At 40.2% G+C, this 18431-nt stretch overlaps 1 protein-coding gene across 1 annotated transcript in view; it reads left to right on the forward strand.

Annotated features, from left to right (window-relative positions):
- Positions 1 to 1078, forward strand: part of ANXA3 (annexin A3) — a 61081-nt gene extending 60003 nt beyond the window's left edge. Inside the window, exon 13 of the mRNA XM_011941731.1 lies at positions 684 to 1078. Coding sequence (XP_011797121.1) covers positions 684 to 743 — 60 coding nt within the window. The 3' untranslated portion in view covers positions 744 to 1078. The remainder of the gene's footprint in view (positions 1 to 683) is intronic.
- The last annotated feature ends 17353 nt before the right edge of the window (positions 1079 to 18431 follow it).

The raw sequence follows: 18431 nt of genomic DNA on the forward strand, positions 1-18431 counted from the left end.
CACAAGTATACACATGTAACAAACCTGCACGTTATGCACATGTACCCTAGAACTTAAAGTATAATAATAAAAGAAAAAAAAAAAAAGTCAGGAAAAAAAAAAAAAATGTGGTTCATTTCACTTTCCTAAGTCAGGCAGTGTAGCAGGGTATTAAGGAGCCAGGATACAGGGATTCAAATCCTGCTTTTGTCACTTATTCTCGATAAGATTTAGGGCAAGTTTCCTAATCTGTTTTTCTCATTTTACTTATCTGTTAAATGGGGGATATGTATAGTACCTATTGCAGAGAGCGAGCTTTTAAAAGGGTTAAAGTAGCTAATACACATTAAGCCTTTTGAATAACAAGTGTTTGATAAATATTATTAAAACTCTAATCTTTTGAAGTTTTTTTAGAAATTGATGTTATGTAAGTGATGCAATCTTATTTTATTAAACCCAAATTGAAATGTAACTGCAATATATCAAGAAGAATCTAAATGTTATTTACTGTGAAGAAGATGCTGGTCAGAACATAATTACACTCAGGTATGGATGAATGATGGAATTGCAGGTACATTTTACTAAATGGTATAGCTCATGAGTCTCACACCCAGGTGAATTCTCTAGTGCTATAGGATTTGTTTCATTTATGGTCTCCCATTATTTATACTGTGTTTGTTCTTCATTTATTTTGTTCTTTGCAGTCAGATACTTCTGGAGACTATGAAATCACACTCTTAAAAATCTGTGGTGGAGATGACTGAACCAAGAAGATAATCTCCAAAGGTCCACGATGGGCTTTCCCAACAGCTCCACCTTACTTCTTTCTCATACTATTTAAGAGAACAAGCAAATGTAAACAGTAACCTGTGTTCCTAACAGAAATTCTCATTGTTCTATAACAACAACAAAAACGATTATTATTTTAGAGCATCTCATTTATAATGTCGCCGGTCATAAATGAAATTTAAAATGGTATTAAGGATCTGCAAATACTATCCAACTTATATTTCTGCTTACAAAGTAAGAATCTTTTTATAGTTCTGATCCATTAAATATAAAGCAAGATAATAAAAATTGTTGCTTTTGTTAAAAGTAATTTGTTTGTTTGCTTTCAGAGCTTGCCAACATTGTTTGATGCCTGGTGCCAACAACTAATATTTTAAAACATGTTTCTATATAGAAGCTGTTACTGCTTCAGTTTATCACCTTGTTAATCACACTTTTCTTTAAGAAACAAAGAAGATGAAGATGTATGTGACCTGGCCTACCCTTTCTAGTTGTGATCAAGCTATAGGAGTGGCAATGCGTGAGAAGTTATTTCAGCTTTCAGAAAACATCTGCTGAAGGATTAATCTAACCACTTCCTGTCTGAATGGCAAGCATGAATTATGGTTGCTTCATGCTAAATACTACTTTCCCAGAATGGGCATTTAGAATCAAGCCTCTAAGGTTTCCTTTTCTCTTGAGTTGGCAAAACTATGCATTTAAAGAATCCCTCATGCTATCTTTGAGTGGGACCTCATATGAAATACCTTGACTGATATGAAATAGAAGAGGTGAAAAAAATTCCATTTAGAGTTATTTTCCTGGACCAGAATAGAAACGATCATACTGGCCATGTGCAGTGGCTCATGCCTGTAATCTCAGCACTTTGGGAGGCTGAGGCAGGCAGATTGCTTGAGCCCAGAAGTTCGAGACCAGCCTGGGCAACCTAGTGAGACCCTGTCTCTGCCAAAAATACAAAAATTAGCCTGGCATGGTGGCACACGCCTGTAGTCCAAGCTACTTGGGAGGCTGAGGTGGGAGGATTGCTTGAGTCTGGGAGCCTATTTGGCAAGTTAGTTCTGTAATCAATATTATAAATGTCAGTCATAACTAAGATGATGACAGGAGATAATGAAAAAAAACTACTTAAATATTTGGGAGATAAAATTGAGTAAACATGATATTCAAAGTAATCAAGTGTCAGTCAAGTATGCCTTCATGATTTTGGTGTAAGTGATTTAGTGAGTAAGTATATCACGAAGCAATAAATCAGTGTTAATACTCATTGAGTGCTTACTATGTATTAGGTACTATGTTAAACAGTGTAGTATATTTTAATTTGTTAATCCTCAAGGAATCTTACAATGTAGATACTAACTCAGATATAGAAATTGAAGCTTAGAGAAATTAGTAACTTGTCACTGTAAGAGCCAGGTAGTCCAACTCCAGTGTCCATGCTCTTAACTACTATTTTGCCTTGGAATTTATCCCATCCCAGGGCCACTGTTATTTTCGATGCCTAGTGCTTAGATTGGAGCTGTGCTCAGCACATAAAAGGCATTTAATACAGTGAATCTTTATTTTAGATCTCATTTATCCTCAGAGTTGTTATACCACTTATGTATTAAGTACTTTCTGAAACAGAGCATGGTTACATGTGTCAGTATTTCTCGTTTTGCAAATGAGGAAAATGAGACTCAGGTTAAGTATCTAGCCCAGGTTTACACAGGGGGAAAGCCAAGGCTTAAGACCCAGGTCATCTGGACTTTAAAACTTATCTGTGGCTGGGCAAAGTGGCTCACACATCAAATCCCAGCATGTTGGGAGGCTGAGGCAGGAGGATCACTTGAGCCCAGGAGTTTGAGACCAGTCCGGGAAACAAAAGGAGACTCCGTCTCTACAAACAATTTAAAAATTAGCTGGGCATGGTGGTGTGCACCTATAGTCTTAGCTACTCAAGACGCTGAAGTGGGAAGATCACTTGAGCCCAGGAGTTTGAGGTTGCAGTAAGCTACGATCTCACCAGCATACTCCAGCCTGGGTGACAGAGCAAGACCCTGTCTCAAAAACAAAACAAAACAAAAAACCTTATCTGTGCATGAGAGAGGATGAAGAAGGTGAGAACTTGAAGAGACTAGTGATCACATGAGAGAATTCTGCAGACAAAAAAAAAAAAAAAAAACACACTGAGATAACCGTCTAACCCTTCTAATAACATCCGTTTTGCCTTTTATGCATGGGACTTCAGGCAATTACCTTTCTAAGCCACATACTCCTCTTTAAAATGAGAACAATAGTACCTACCTCATAAGATTGTTTTGATAAATAACACTTAAAAGGTGTTCCACATAGTGCATAGCACATAGTAAACCCTCAATAAATGTTAGCCTATATCATACAATTATCATAGAGTAGTATTTAATGGCCACATTTTTTATTGCCTCCAATTTCCACAAGGTGGCATGTCAAGTTCAAAGTGGACCCCATGGCTTCTCATCCCAATGGCAAAATGTACTTAACTTGCTTCAGCATAACATGACCAAATCTAAACTGTTGGAAACGTCTTCTATAGAATGTTTGTAGTGGTTCAGGCATCTTACTGTCGCTGTAAACTCCTTCTTAAGGAAACATGTAGAATATTTAATTGAATCATCTGGTTTCTCTGGATTCCCAGGACCATCTTCATTTACATGAATGTGCATTAGCTCTGACATGGATCACCTGCAGAATTGAGTGCATCCATGTCATCTCATTAAGCACTAAGTTTAGTCCCTGAAACTCGAAAGAAGAGAAAAATAGCCAGCTGCAGAGAGTCCTGGGCTCTGTGGTTGGTGAGCTGCAGAAGCGGAAGATTTGTACACTTTACTCTGGAGTAACAGAATGTTCGGTCTATAAATCAGGAGCTGCAAAAACGGCAAATGAAGATGTTGAATAGGAGATTCTCTAGCCTATTTGTAAAAATGTATTGAGGAGCCGGGCGCGGTGGCGCAAGCCTGTAATCCCAGCACTTTGGGAGGCTGAGACGGGTGGATCACGAGGTCAGGAGTTCGAGACCATCCTGGCTAACACGGTGAAACCCCGTCTCTACTAAAAAATACAAAAAGCTAGCCGGGCGAGGTGGCGGGTGCCTGTAGTCCCAGCTACTCGGGAGACTGAGGCAGGAGAATGGCCTGAACCCGGGAGGCGGAGCTTGCAGTGAGCTGAGATCCGGCCACTGCACTCCAGCCAGGGAGACACAACCAGACTCCGTCTCAAAAAAAAAAAAAAAAAAGTATTGAGGAAATTTTAAAAATAGTGTACAGTAGTTCAGACCTTTCTTCCATGTACCTTCCCCTTTTTCCATTTCCCCAATTTAATGCCATATGGATAACCCACAATTTTACTTTGTCTTTAAAACATTAATTTTGGGGTCATATCAAACTGGGTTCAAATCCTGGCTTCACCACTTATGACAGCAGCGTAGATAACAGTGTTTGACAAATAACCTCCATACAATTCAGTTCTTTAGCTGACAATAACAGCACCTACCTTAAATATGTGCAAGGATTAAATGAAATAAAGCATGTGAAAAATTAAACTCAATAAAAATTAGTTACTAATAACGCATTGGCATGGTGAGTTGCCAGTGAAGAGCAGGCAGTAAGTGTTCAATAAGCATTTATAGAATAAATAAATGATACTTGTTTTAGTACTACTCAGTGACAATAACTCTAAAGCTCTGGACGCTTCAGAGAAACGTCCACTGAAATCAGTTATCAATATGTTGTCAATGTGTCCTCCAACGGTAAGAGCCAACTGTGTTCACCTCAGTGATGAGGTTGCAGGATCTGAAGAAAGTTTTCTAGGCTTATTTCCTGCCCATCAGTTGACAGTAGTATGATATGTGAGGGAGTGAGTCACTTACTCTTTCTGTACCTTAGTTTCCTCACCTGTAAAGCCAGGATGGCCATGCATGTATCATTCAGAGTAGGGTGAGGTTTCAATAAGCCAGATTAGGTGATGCACTTACCACAGTGCTTGCACCCTTTAAGTGCTCAATAAACAGTAGCCATTATTCTCTGGCTCAGTTTGGAAGACTTACAATTGCTTATATAGTGCTGTAATCACTTGGGGGATTTTGAGATGTTGTAAAGCTATCTCTTCTAGTTTGCAATTAAGAAAGAAAGATACAGCAAACTTCTTGGCAATTTCCTGCCGGTGAAACCTTGTGTTTTATGAGCCATGGAAAGTACCCCCAAAATTTTTTCAACCCCACCCCCAGCAAACTGACAGACTCAGATCTTTCCCACCCACTCTGTTTGTCTCTCGTGGGACTGTGAGAGTCAAGCAAGTACAGGTTGCTGTGTGCTGAAGCCTTTTTACTGGTGCTCTATTTCTTTCAGTTTCATCAAATTCAGCTTTGTGCCAGTTTTACCCACCAGGGCCAGCCCTCCTCTGAAACCAAAGTTTGCCTATTTCTGTAGAGTTTACAAAGTCAGGAGTGAGAGAGAGGAGAATTTCAAATGAGGAGGACGGTTACAGAGTAGGAGGAAACATTGAATGGCTGCTGCAGTAAACTGTTAAAAGAAATCCCAAACCCGGAATACCAAAGCAGCCCATTCAGCTGAAAGGTTTTATGACACAACCACACATAAGAAAAAACTAGCTATTAAAACTTACATATGCCCTCTTTGGGCACAAACTTTGTGGAACTGGTGTGGCAATAAAGAGTGGTCCAGGCCAGGCATGGTGGCTCACCCCCGTAATCCCAACACTCTGGGAGACCAAGGCAGGCAGAACACCTGAGGTCAGGAGTTCAAGACCAGCCTGGTCAACATGAAACCCTGTCTCTACTAAAAATACAAAAAAATTAGCCAGTCATGGTGGTGGATGCCTGTAATCCCAGCTACTTGGGAGGCTGAGGCCGGAGAATTGCTTGAACCCGGGAGACAGAGGTCACAGTGAGCTGAGATCGTACCACTGCACTCCAGCCTGGGTAACAAGAATGAAACTCTGTCTCAAAAAAAGTCATCCAAAGTGACTTGCAGAGCACCAGACTTGCTGTGAAAAAACAGATGTGATTTGCCAGTTGCTATTATATCAACCACCAGACAAAAGGAAGTTTTGAAAAAGAATATTGAGATAAAATGAGCTCCTACAAAAAAGAGCATGCCACAGTGGGGTAGAAAGTAGAGAAGAACAAAGGTCCCAAGGGTAGGAAGTTGGTGAGAATTAGCCCAAATTCACACCTCCTTTTAGAGAACTGCAGCAATCCACAGCGTAACTGGCTTACATTGGTTCCCCCGGCCACAGACCTCGGAAGAGTTTAGAGATTTCCAAAGTTGCACTTAAGCTTTTTGTTTTGTTTTGTGTCAGACAGCAAAGTCCACAAAGAAAATTCCAGATCATGTCTGCAAATTCTATTTAAACCGGTGTTAAATAGAATTTGGTATCTGATATTTTCATGAAAAATATTTTTCTTGCTTTTTATCAGTCAAACCAAACCCCTTCCGACCTTTATTCTTCCAACATTTATTACATGGTAACTGTAGTCCAGGAACTATGCCAGGTGCTGGAGTTATAAAAATGAAGAAAGCTGCACATTACCTGGCTTCAAGGACTTGATGATCTGGGGAGTAAGCAAAGGAGAGGAAAGACAAATACTTGGCTAATTAGCAAGGACAGCACAGTGGTGGTAGTGGTGGGTGGGGTTGAGGATTAGGCAAATGTGGCTTCCACACAAAATTCTCATGCTCTTTGCAACTTGCAGAGTTAAAGGATAAGATATTTGAAGAAACTGCCAATTATTAGGTGTTCAGTCAAAGACTGTTAAGGTTGTCTTGCACAGTAGTTAAGTCTGGAGTCAGCCTAGCTGGACAAATTCTAGCTCTTACAGGTCTAAAGTCTCTAGCTGTGTGATCATGGGAAAATTACTTAAGCCCTTTATGCCTCAGATTCCTTTATCTGTGAAATTGGAATGATAGTAGTAATTAGACCAACCACCTAGGATTACAAAGATTAAATGGATCGATGCATGTAAGTACTGAGAATGACCCAGTACATTGTAAGCACTATGTAGATGCTAGCTACTTAAGATTAACTATAGTAAAATATAATATGTACTATAACGATGCTATTAAAAATGCTGTGGACTACTAAGTATCAGAAATACTGATACAGATAGAAATAGATACACACAAAAGATGCTTATGATATTTTGCTAAATGGAGGAAAAGTTGCTTGATGAAACAGTAAGAAAAAGAAAACCAGTGTGAGACAATATAGCAAATGTAAGGAGGCATGTCTGTTCATTTCTGCTTGCCAACATAATTTCACAAAGTTTAACTCTGACGACGTGCAGCTCTCCGGAAAGATGCTTTGAAGGCAAAGCAGGATAGAGCACATGGCCCCATCATGTCTCTAGCCTGAGTCACTAAGTTCCTTAAAAGATAAATGACCCTATTCCCTGCCTTTTCTTACACGTAAGGTAACATCTGATGGGGTTAGTGATGATGCCTCTGTAATCTGTAACCAGCTGTACTCTTACACCCAAACTTCGATGTGATTCTCCTTTAATGTAACTTCTGCACATGTTTGATGTGATTTTACACATACTAAACCTCCACAACCCACATATAAACTGAGCTAAAACACTATTTCAGAGCAGTCTGACAGAACCTCTTTGAAGGACTGTTCCCAGGCTCTAGGCCTCAGTCTATAGTCCTCAGTAAGACTTCTAAATACAACTACCTTTAATTCTTTACAAGCTTGATTTTTTTTTCTTTAGTTGACACCAGAAAGTCTGAGAAAATATACATGGCCACAGTAACTGTTTATCTCTGGGTAGTAGCATTACAGCTGATTCATTTTTCTCTTTTTGTCAAAGTTGTGTTTTCTAAGTAAATTTAAATTTATTGGCTTAATAATTTAAGAATATCTTTACATGACATATAAGAAAGTTTGGTTATTAAAAGGCACCTAGAGCTCAAATGGAGGATTAATTAAGTATACAGGGCAGGATTCACCGGGAATGTCACCTCTGAGCTAGGTATTAAAGGAATTGATTGGTAGGGCTTTGAAGATATAAAGATTAGTAGAGATGAGAACAAGCTCCCAGTATTTGACAATATTGGAAAATAATGTATCAAATAGTACATGAGTTAAGTGGGCTGTTAATCCTTTTTTCCTTCTTTCTTTATTCTTTTTCTTTTTTAAGTGGTGACAAGATCTCACTGTGTTGCCCAGGCTGGTCTCGAACTCCTCAGCCTCCTCAAGTGCTAGGATTACAGGTGTGAGCCACCACCCGGCCGAGGGGGCCACTAATCCTCAGTGAAGAAGCCATCACTGGACACTGACTATATCAGAGTCCATCCTTATTTTTTGCTGTGTTCCTCTTGTTTCTGAGGTATCTAGTGGAAAGTCTGGCTTCTCTGTTTCTCTCTCTGATTTTGGAAATCTTAGTACGGGATCCTGTCTGTTGAAGGTAACTAGAGATCAGTTTAAGTCTTCTCTGTGCTGGGGCTTACAGAGTAGATGCTAATTCTATTGCCTGCTTTCCCAGATACTGACAGGTAATAAGAGGGCCAAGTAGACCCCTCTATCATGGATTGGAGCCATGTAAGATGTGTACCCTCAGAGCTGACTCTTTCCTAGGAAGTGAGAGGTATGGATAGACATGCATCTTTTCCAATTCTTCCTGTGCCTCACCTCAGTCTTCAGGACTCCAAGAAGGTATGGCCAGCAAGCACAGGGCCCCTGAGCATTAGTTCAGATCCTTTGTGTAACCAGCCCACACCTGAGCCTTCTGTCACTGGAAAGCTCCATTGTGCAGCAATGACTGGAGAATGTCTCCAATTTATTCAAACATGTTTCTGGAGAGAAGACGGTGGTGGGGAGAAAAGCACTTCCTTCGTCTCTCTACTTCCTGTCTCTTCCTAACCTCCTCTGCTTTAATTTCTGGCTAACCTCAGCAATGTTGGCATGAAAAAGAAAAGTCTTTGCACTGTTTAGTCTACTTTGAATTTTTTCAATATGGGGACCTTCCCTGGCCACCAGGCAACAAACTGTCCGTTCTTGATTTTCTCCTCTCTCTCTTCTGGGTATTGAGTATGTAGTTTGACTGGACCAGGTGCTGCCAAAAACTTCTTGGGAAGCCCAAGGCTTCCCAGAATCTAGAATTCACCCAGAGAAAGTCCCTGTGAGGAAACTTCACAGATCTTTCTCTGGTTACGTCTCTTGGAACACTGCACTTGCCCGGCTTTTCCTGCACTGCTTTTCTTGGCTTCCTCAGTGTGATGGTCCTGTCTTCTTTCTTCAGGAAAAACAGGCTCCCTGGCCTTCCCTTTCCTAATATGAAGGAAAGATGCCAGAACCATATAACGTTGGTTTCAGTACCACCAACTTGCTGTGTAACTTTGGGCAAATTACTTAGCCTTGCTGATCCATCATTTCCTTTTGTTTCTAAGACAGGAGTAATAATTTATTCAATTCATAGTGCCAGAAGACCCAGGTGCCTGGAAGGAGGGAATGCTTAGATCTGCCATGGAAGAGATAAGGAATTAGATGAGGAAACACAAGTAAAGGACTTAACACAGTATCTGAAATATGTAGTCATTGGCTATTATTGACATCTTCCCCCAATTTCCCAGTCTCTTTTGCTGTATGAAGTATATGCATAAGATCTTTTTTATTTTGAAAGACTTAATCATTATAGGAAGATTGACGAAGGACTGCAAGTTCTGTATAATCATGTGGAACTTTCACAACTTAACCAACTACACCACATTCTTGACCTCTCTTGCAGGCAGGGAGAATTCAGCTCCCTTTGGACTTTGGCTTTATGACCTCACATGCTGTTCTCAGCCAACTGACCTAAAGAGCCAGTAGGCATTGACTTGCATTCTTTCAGAGGTCCTCTTGTTTCAATGATAATGGGCACCATTTCTTAACACTCACTATAAGCAATTCATATATTTTATCTCATTTTGACTTTATAACAACACCATGAGGCAGGTAACCTTATCCCAATTTACTAGTCTGGAAAGAGGTTCAGAAAGGTTAAGACCACTCTAGATATAGTTCTGGCGCCACAAAACAAACTGAGATTTCTATACAGTAGATCCAAAATCTGTAAGCTTGACTCTCTCACTGTGGGACTGTGATACAGCAGTAGCAACAGTTGCAAAGCTGTTTACTTTAGAGGCCCATTTCTCAGGTGCTAGAGTTGGGAAGTAGGTCTGAACACTTGGATTCTCATAAATTCTCTGGCTTCACACCCTGAGCAACTTCACCACACATCACTGTCATCTAATGGCCAGTAACACTGAAGTCTAAATAAGTCTCTCAGAAGCTTACGTATCAATAATATAAAGTCATCTAGCACAGGACAGAAGCCACCTTGATAGAGCAAAGCCAATATCTTTCAATCTGACAAGACTGGTCAGGAGGCTCTCAGACCAGAAGGTAACTTCTTCTTCTTGCTGAGCAGTGTACTATAGAAAGTTCAAAACTATAGACTGTGCCACAGCAGGGCACAGGTGCAAGAGCAGAGCTGGAGCCCTGAATAAACAGTTCAACATTGCTTACAGAATTTCCCTGGTTCTGTGTTTCCCCCTTTAGTTTTTGGTGGGAAGGATGTGACTTTTTCTTCTTTTTCTGCAGCAGTAGCAGTACTGAAACCACTCAGTAATGAGGATTTGGCAGCTTCTAAGGGTCTTGTCATTGGTGGGTACAGTTTGAGTTGAAGTGATTGCAGACATGCAGACAAACACACAGAGATAGAGGTTCAGCAGGGCCTGGGCCTAAGCCCTGAGGAAAGCTCCAGTTTCTTCAGTGGGAGAGGAGTAGGAGCCAACAGAGCAAATGGAAGGAAGAGCAGGAAGATGATGCCGCACTCTGGAGGAGCAGCAGCAGAGTTGCTCTCTGTACCTGCAAGCCAATGAAGAAGTTTACATAAGGCAGTAATAAACTAATAACACACCACTGACGAGTGACATATAGCAATAGTGGCAACTGTTGAAGGCCTACTGTGTGCTCAGTATCATGCTACATGCTTTAGAGAAGCCCTTAGGGCACAGTGGAGTTAGAAGTATGTTATTGATTAGAAATGACTGTACATAGGATGAAAAAAAAAAAAGAAAAGAAATAGGTCATTTATCCTAACTCTTACGACAACTAGCTTTGAGAAAGTGAGCAGCTTATTCAATCTCTCTGAGTATTAATTTCAACTGAAAAATTGGAGTAATAATATTCATATTACTCATTCAGCCTATCCATGTGAACTGAAGCCCTACTGCACTAATCTAAAAGCTACATACACATGTAAAAATTTACTGCCTGTTTGGCTGGTTGCAGTGGCTCTTGCCTGTAATCTAAGCACTTTGGGAGGCTGAGGTGGGTGGATCACTTAAGGTCAGGAGTTCAAGACCAGCCTGACCAACATGGTGAAACCTAGTCTTTACTGAAAATACAAAAATTAGCAGGGTATGGTGGCACACGCTAGTAATCCCAGCTACTCGGGAGGCTGAGGCAGGAGAATTGCTTGAACCTGGGAGGTGGAGGTTGCAGTGAGCCTAGATAATGCCACTGCACTCTAGCCTGGGTGACAGAGTGAGACTCCATCTCAAAAAAAAGAAAAAAAAATTCAGTGCCTGTTTTCATGGAACTTACAGTCTATAATAAAGATAAGAACGATCAATTATATTAAATACCTGGGATTTGGCATTTATTTCATTTAATCTTCACAGCAATCCTATGTTTAGTGTGCTCTTTTCACGTCAACATCATCTGCTGTTGTTAAATGTTACATGAAAATAAGTCAAGGCAGATCTGAGAAAACTATTGAGTACTAGGTTCATCTTAATTGCAAAAGTTAAGTGGCCATAGTTGATGGTTATGTATAATTAGTTAGTTTGAGAATGTGGGGTACATATTTCATCTTCAAAAGCGAACTCATGCCTCTGTCAGTCAATATTTGTGGTCCACCATTATTCTTAGCATCTAGTCCAACGCCTGGCACATATTAGGTCATCAATACATACTTGTTAAATTGAGTACTTATTACATGCCAGACATCACTTATTCTGCAAATTGCATTTTATTTGATCTTTGTTCTTAGAAATTATGTAAGGGCCTCTGGAAGAAACAGTAAGATTCTGGCCTACTAAGCTTTAGTGTGCTGTATCAATAGAAATGGAGTCAGGGAACAGTTGGTCAAAACCAGTCTTAGATGAAGAGTTTTTTCCCTTCTCTGACATAACCCCTCTATTTCTACTCTGAACTCATTTCTTATTACCCAGGACATTGCTAATAAGGATAGGTAGTCCCAAGATTCTGCACTTGCATTTGTGTTGTATTAGAAAATACTTGGATTTTTGAGTCTTTAAATCACAGTTCCAGAACTTACTAGCTGGGTAATTTTTGTGAAGTTACTTACTCTTAATTTCTCAGTTTCTTTTTCTATAAAATTGAGATAATGCCAACTTCCATGGTCAAGAAGATTAAATTAAAATGATGTATCCAACAATAACTAAGACAATGAATAAAAGGATAGGAAGCTAGAAACAGGGGTAGTTACATTTACAGTAAAGTTAGTTGGATAGGAAATGTAGAAGGTTCTTGGTTCTCCACAGATGTCCCTGACACTCAGCATTTCCTATGTGCTGACTCTCCTTACTGCAAGTGCTGGTGACCCTGGTGCAGCCTTTATCTGTCTGTGGGAGCTGCCTTGGCCCACACTTGGGTCAGAAAAGAAGTGTCAGGGAGTAACACCCCTGGGGCAGCCCTCAACCAGTGACAGAGGGAAGCCATGGATAAATGCCACGGGCTCTTGCCTCCCAAGTGAGACAACTCTGAGGCATGATCTATGCTGCCCCTGAGACTCCCCAGGAAGTCTGAGCCCCAGCTGCCCGCAGCGACAACTGACTCACAACACACCCTGTACTGGCTTTCTTTCCTTTTCTGTCTCACTTCTGCACTCACTTCCCAGTGCTTCCTGGGATCCCCGGATCCTTTTCTCAGCATCTGTTTCTGGAGGGACACATCCCGAAATAGGAAGGACTATTTTCAGTAGTCACTATAAAGTAGGAGGTGTAACTGTGTGTAACTTCGTGGGGTTACAGGGTGGAGGAGTTGAAAGAAGAAAATGGAGGCTTTTAGGGTAGAAATCCTCTAGAACAGTGATTCTCTGTGTTGGTGTGCTAGGGAGTCACCAAGCGCTTTGGAAGTGAAATGGAGAGGTAGGAGCACTGGAGTGTCTCAAGTTAGATGACTCTGAGGAGGAAATGAGCCACCTCTTCAAAGTTCCACCTCTTTCTTCAAAGCACAGTTACCTGGAAACACAAACGAAAATGAATGAGAGGAAGATGAAGAATAGGAGCAATAAGAAGAGGAGGAGGAAATCCCATCTAATTGTATCTACCACATTGCCACTACTTTACATATATTTCCATGGGTTCTTTGGAAGTGAAGTCCAGGATTTGGGGACACACAGGGAATCTATGATTCTAGTAAGCAAGACAGGAAGCAGTGAAGACAAATAGAGTTAGTGAATGAAATGAGATAGGTTATGTGAGGCAGGAGAGATTCCAGGGAAGCCAGAGATGGGCTTGCTGGGTGGGGTCAAGGAGATGACAGGCTGTGACTGCAAATGGGATAATAGATCTCAGAAACACAGCTTACCCTGAGTGTTAACGACACTGACTAAGGCAGGTCAAAGGTGGAGGTCTTTAACCCAGGAAATACCTCTAGGGTAAAGGAATCTAAAAGGTTAATGTGGATTCCAAAGTCAATACAGATTATGGCAAAGGGCAGGGCAGAGGAGCAAGGCTGATTCCGCTGCTGAAGTAGGCTTGGGAAGTGAGGATGGATCCGGTGAGTCCCAGCACTGAGAACTGCACAGTCTTCAATTGAGCAGAGAGTGAGAGTGGGTGAGGGTAATTGGAGGGTGAGAAAGCACTCTGGAGGGAGGAAAGGCAGCTGGCCGCTCCATCTCACCCGCTGACTTGAGCAGAGAAGATAAAGCTATCATGCTGAAAACAGTTGGGAGAACAGTAATTTCACAGGAGAGCATCTTTCAGGCCAGGAGGTAGAAGAAAGAGGATTTATGTGAATGGGGACTGTGATGGTTAATTTTTTGTGTCAAATTGGCTAGACCGTAGTATTTAGTTAAATATTATTCTAATTATTTCTGTGAGCATATTTTTTAGATGAGATTACCGTTTAAATCAGCAGACTTTGAGTAAAGCAGATTACCTTCCATAATGTGGGTGGCTCTCATCTGATCAGCTGGAGGCCTTAACAGATAAAGACTCCCTCTCCTTCCCATTAGGCAGAGAGAATTCTGTCCGCAGACTGCCTTTGGACTTGACCAGCAATACCAAGTCTTCCCTGGAGCTCCAGCTGACCAGCTCACTCTGAAGATTTTGGACTTGTCTGCCTGTACAATAATGTGAGCCAGTTCCTACATAAATCTCTCTCTCTCTCTCTCTGTCTCTCTCTCTCTATATATATATATGTATATGTGTGTGTGGGGGTGTGTGTATTTCTCTCTGTATATAATACATATGTAATACATATATATATGTATGAAGGTATATGTATCTCTCTGTGTATATATAGAATGATTTCTCTAGATATAAGTGTATATATAGATAGAGCTATTATTAGCTATATATAGAGAGAGAGCTATATAGAGAGAGAGCGAATACTACTCAGCCATAAAATGTAAAGAATTAATGGCATTTGCAGCAACCTGGATGGGATAGAAGACTATTATTCTAAGTGAGTAACTCAGGAAGGAAAATCAAACCACATGTTCTCACTCATAAGTGGGAGCTAAGCTATGAGGATGCAAAAGCATAAGAATGACACAATGAACTTTGGGGACTCCAGGGAAAAGGTAGGAGGGGGTGAGGGATATAAGACTGCAAATTAGAGGCCGAGCGTGGTGGCTCACACCTGTAATCCCAGCACTTTAGGAGGCCGAGGCGGGCGGATCACGAGGTCAGGAGATTGAGACCACGGTGAAACCCCGTCTCTACTAAAAATACAAAAAAACTAGCCGGGCGAGGTGGCAGGCGCCTGTAGTCCCGGCTACTTGGGAGGCTGAGGCAGGAGAATGGCGTGAACCCGGGAGGTGGCGCTTGCAGTGAGCCAAGATCGCGCCACTGCACCCTAGCCTGGGCAACAGAGCGAGACTCTCTCTCAAAATAAAATAAAATAAGGAACTCCTGAGTTATCCCTAGTCCTCCTTGGGTCACTCTGTCCAGCTTCTGATTCCTCTGCTTATTTTAGTTGTGGGCTTTATGAGATCTCCCCAGTATTTGGTATCTGATTCCTAGACTAAACGGTCAAATGTGTGTGATGGGGCAAAAGGCCTTAGGATGTAGAATAAGAGCTGAGCAGGTGGTAAACCTGTGACGCTGATGTGATGGATGTAGGAGTGGTCTCCTTGCTGCCCTGGAGCCCTTCATCAGAGTGGGATTTCACCCGTCTGAGCTGGCAACATGCCCTGTTATTCCCAGGACATCTAGAATTCATCACTTATGCCTGGATTGTTTATTCACTTCACTTATGTTCCTGAATTCTTTGTAGCAGAGTCATTTCCTGTTTAATTCTCTCCAAACTTTCCCCCTTTGGCCCAGGACTGAGAATTATCTGTTCTACAGTGCATAAAATATTTTTCACAAAGGTAAGCCGTTAGTTATGTATTAGTCTGTTCTGGAAAGTCAAAATAGTTGAGACCTACAGTTGGTCCATGTGATCTGGGAGTGACCAATAGTCATCACAGGTAGTGCACCTACCTAAATTGAATCCGTGTGTATCATTTTCTGCGTTGGTAAGTAGATCCACATTTTCCTTTGGGAGGCTCACTTTAATATCCTTCTGCTTCTTTAAGATTGGGAAACCACCCAGGCCTCCCAGCTCTTGGCAAGCGACACTCTGACTTCATGTTGTTAGTCAGCATTTTGTTTCTTACTGAAATGCCTGGCTCTGCACAACCCGCTTGTAGATCCCCTGGGCATGCCCAGAAACATAGCAGCCTCAGGAAGACGGAACTGAAAAGAACACACAGTGAGAACAGGAGAAGGGCTTTACAGCTCTGGTCAGTCTGACTCAAACCTGTGTTAATAGCTCAGACTCTTGTTGCTCCATCCAGCCCTTCCTCTCTCTTCTGATCACAGTCCTACCGGCCCTTCTAGTAGCAACTCAAAAGCCACCTCACTCAGCCTAATGTAATCTATCCCTCTTCTGTGTTTCCTATAATACTTTTATTTATTATAAATTTTATTTATTATATTTATTTAGTTTTGTCTTACAAATTTTCCTTGTGTCATACTTACTTATGTATGTATGTCTTCCTATGAGGTTGTAAGTGTTCAGGAAAATTAGACTGATCCGCTTTAGCTTTTATCCTTTTCCTTGAGCACAATGCCTTGTACTTATTAAATAAAAATGCTTGAATTGTATGGAATTGAATCAAAACCTAAGAAAATAATCTGCTTTAGAATAGATCTGAGAATGCTGAGTAATGCACAACTCCTGCCTTCCTTGGGGGGGACCTGAAACCTTAGGGAGACTTCAGTTACTTCTGGATTTGGTATAGCTTCAGCCAAGGCAAGATTTCCCAGGGTTGCTATGGCCTACAGGAATATCAGCCTCCATTGGTCTTAGTGTCTGGCTTTAAATGATAATGGAACCAAATCACACTGATGTTTTACGTTCGTATAGTAACATCATAAAGATACTGAAAATACCGGCAGTATTAAAGAAGAAAAGCAAATTCATTTCTTTTTTGAAAGATAAATCTCATAAAGGATTAAACTTTTATTATAGATAAGGTGAAATTTAATAAGTTAAAATGATAATTAGATCCACATTTGTTATCATGGAAGAGTTTCAAAATGCTTTGTTGGGTGAAAAAAAAACCTTCTAAAGTAGGTTTATTATGATTCTTTCTTTTCTGGTAAAAACAAATTTAAAAAGATAACTTCTATATAAAGTATATGTACACATGCCTGAAGAAAGCATTTGGAAAATTATACAGGCATTAATTTCTCCTACAGTTAAAGTGTCCATAACAAAAATTGGACATAGCACAATTGGCTGCTTATTGAATATAATTTATTGAATCACTGTTAGTAATAACCAGAACTGACTGGAAATTGGTATCATCAGAATGATAAAAAGCTGCTGCTTCCCCTGGCTGTAATGGACTGTACTGCAGGCAGACATGCACAGCAACAGTGATGGGGCCTTAGAGGGGCTGAATACGTGGTGGGAAGTGCAAGGAAGTTTGTGTTTCCTTTTGTAGGTTTTGATCTACTTTTTTAAAATTAAAGCCAGCAATAACCAAATACATTTATGGTTATGAAAGCAAATTTATTGTTAAAATTACTATTTTAAAAATTCTGTTCTACTGTGAGTTTTAACATTTCTGTTTCCATTAAAACATTTTTTTAAAAATTTTAGTTTTAAATTGCAATTTGGCTTAATTTTAATAGGAGATACACTCGTAAAGGACAAAATCTAAGAAGCACATGCTAGTATTTCTAAATGAGAAATTTTTGTTCCATCCCTATTGCCCAGCCATCCTTCTCCAATTTCAACCAGTGTTACCTTACCTGTTTCTTTACATTCTTTTAATAAGTTGAGATTTCTTAGAAATAAACTTATTTAACAATAGTAGAATAGGCTATATACTAAAATGCTAACTGTAGTTATTTTCAAACAATAGGATAATAGGAAATGTTTATCTCTTTATAGTTTTCTGGTTTATTTTTTCCCCCAGTAACTAAAAGAATTAAAGATAATTTCTAAAACCATTTTGTTGGACTCTGTGTGACAGCATGCCTAAATATTACATTGTCATCACTTTTTAATCATTCCATTTCTCTTCTTCTGTTCTTTAGTTTTGGTTAACAGTATGGCAATGCAAAAAAAAAAATTCTTTTTACCTATTTTCTCTTCCTTCCTCTTCCTCAGTCCGCACCTCATGAAAAAAATAAATATGCATCAAAGTCATATTCTGAAAAGAAATTTCTTACTAAAATTTTTACTAGGGTTTCTGAGTATAATTTGACTCATTCTAATTAAATCAGATTAATATCTACTATGCTTCGTTCACTAAAGGTGTTTTAAGTAACAGCAATAATAATAGCAAATTCTTAGGGCACATTTATCTTGCTGGGTTAGGTAGGAAAAGATTATATTTATTTTTTAAATGAGATATAGAAAAGCTTGGAGATTGGAGGTGGGATAATGGTAATTGCCCATATTTACATTTTGAAAATACGTATTTTTGAACTACTTTCACTATGCCTGGAATCAACAATTTTTCTAGGTCTTTTCCAGATGTGAGAATTTGATCAATAGCACCATTTATCCGTAACTACAATGTTATCTGCCCTGGAGTAGACCACCTCAGGCCCAGGAAAACATCAGTTCTGGCCTTGTGGTTATGCCACCTGCAAATTCAACCCCAAATTTTCCTTACTGGGTGTTCTATTCTGTATCTTCTCTCCCTTCCCTTGTTATTTGTCTCATTTTTCTTTCTTTCAGGAGGCCAATGTAAAGCTAGGGTGGTAGAGTGGAATGAGCATGGATATAGGACTTTGGGAGCCAGGATTCGTATCTAGTTCTCTACTAAACTAGGTGTCTTAGGCAAATTACCTCAGTATTCTGGTCTCCCTCTCTTCCTTCTTTCC

The sequence above is a fragment of the Colobus angolensis genome, unplaced genomic scaffold (genome assembly GCF_000951035.1).
Source record: "Colobus angolensis palliatus isolate OR3802 unplaced genomic scaffold, Cang.pa_1.0 Scaffold200, whole genome shotgun sequence".
Taxonomy (NCBI): domain Eukaryota; kingdom Metazoa; phylum Chordata; class Mammalia; order Primates; family Cercopithecidae; genus Colobus; species Colobus angolensis.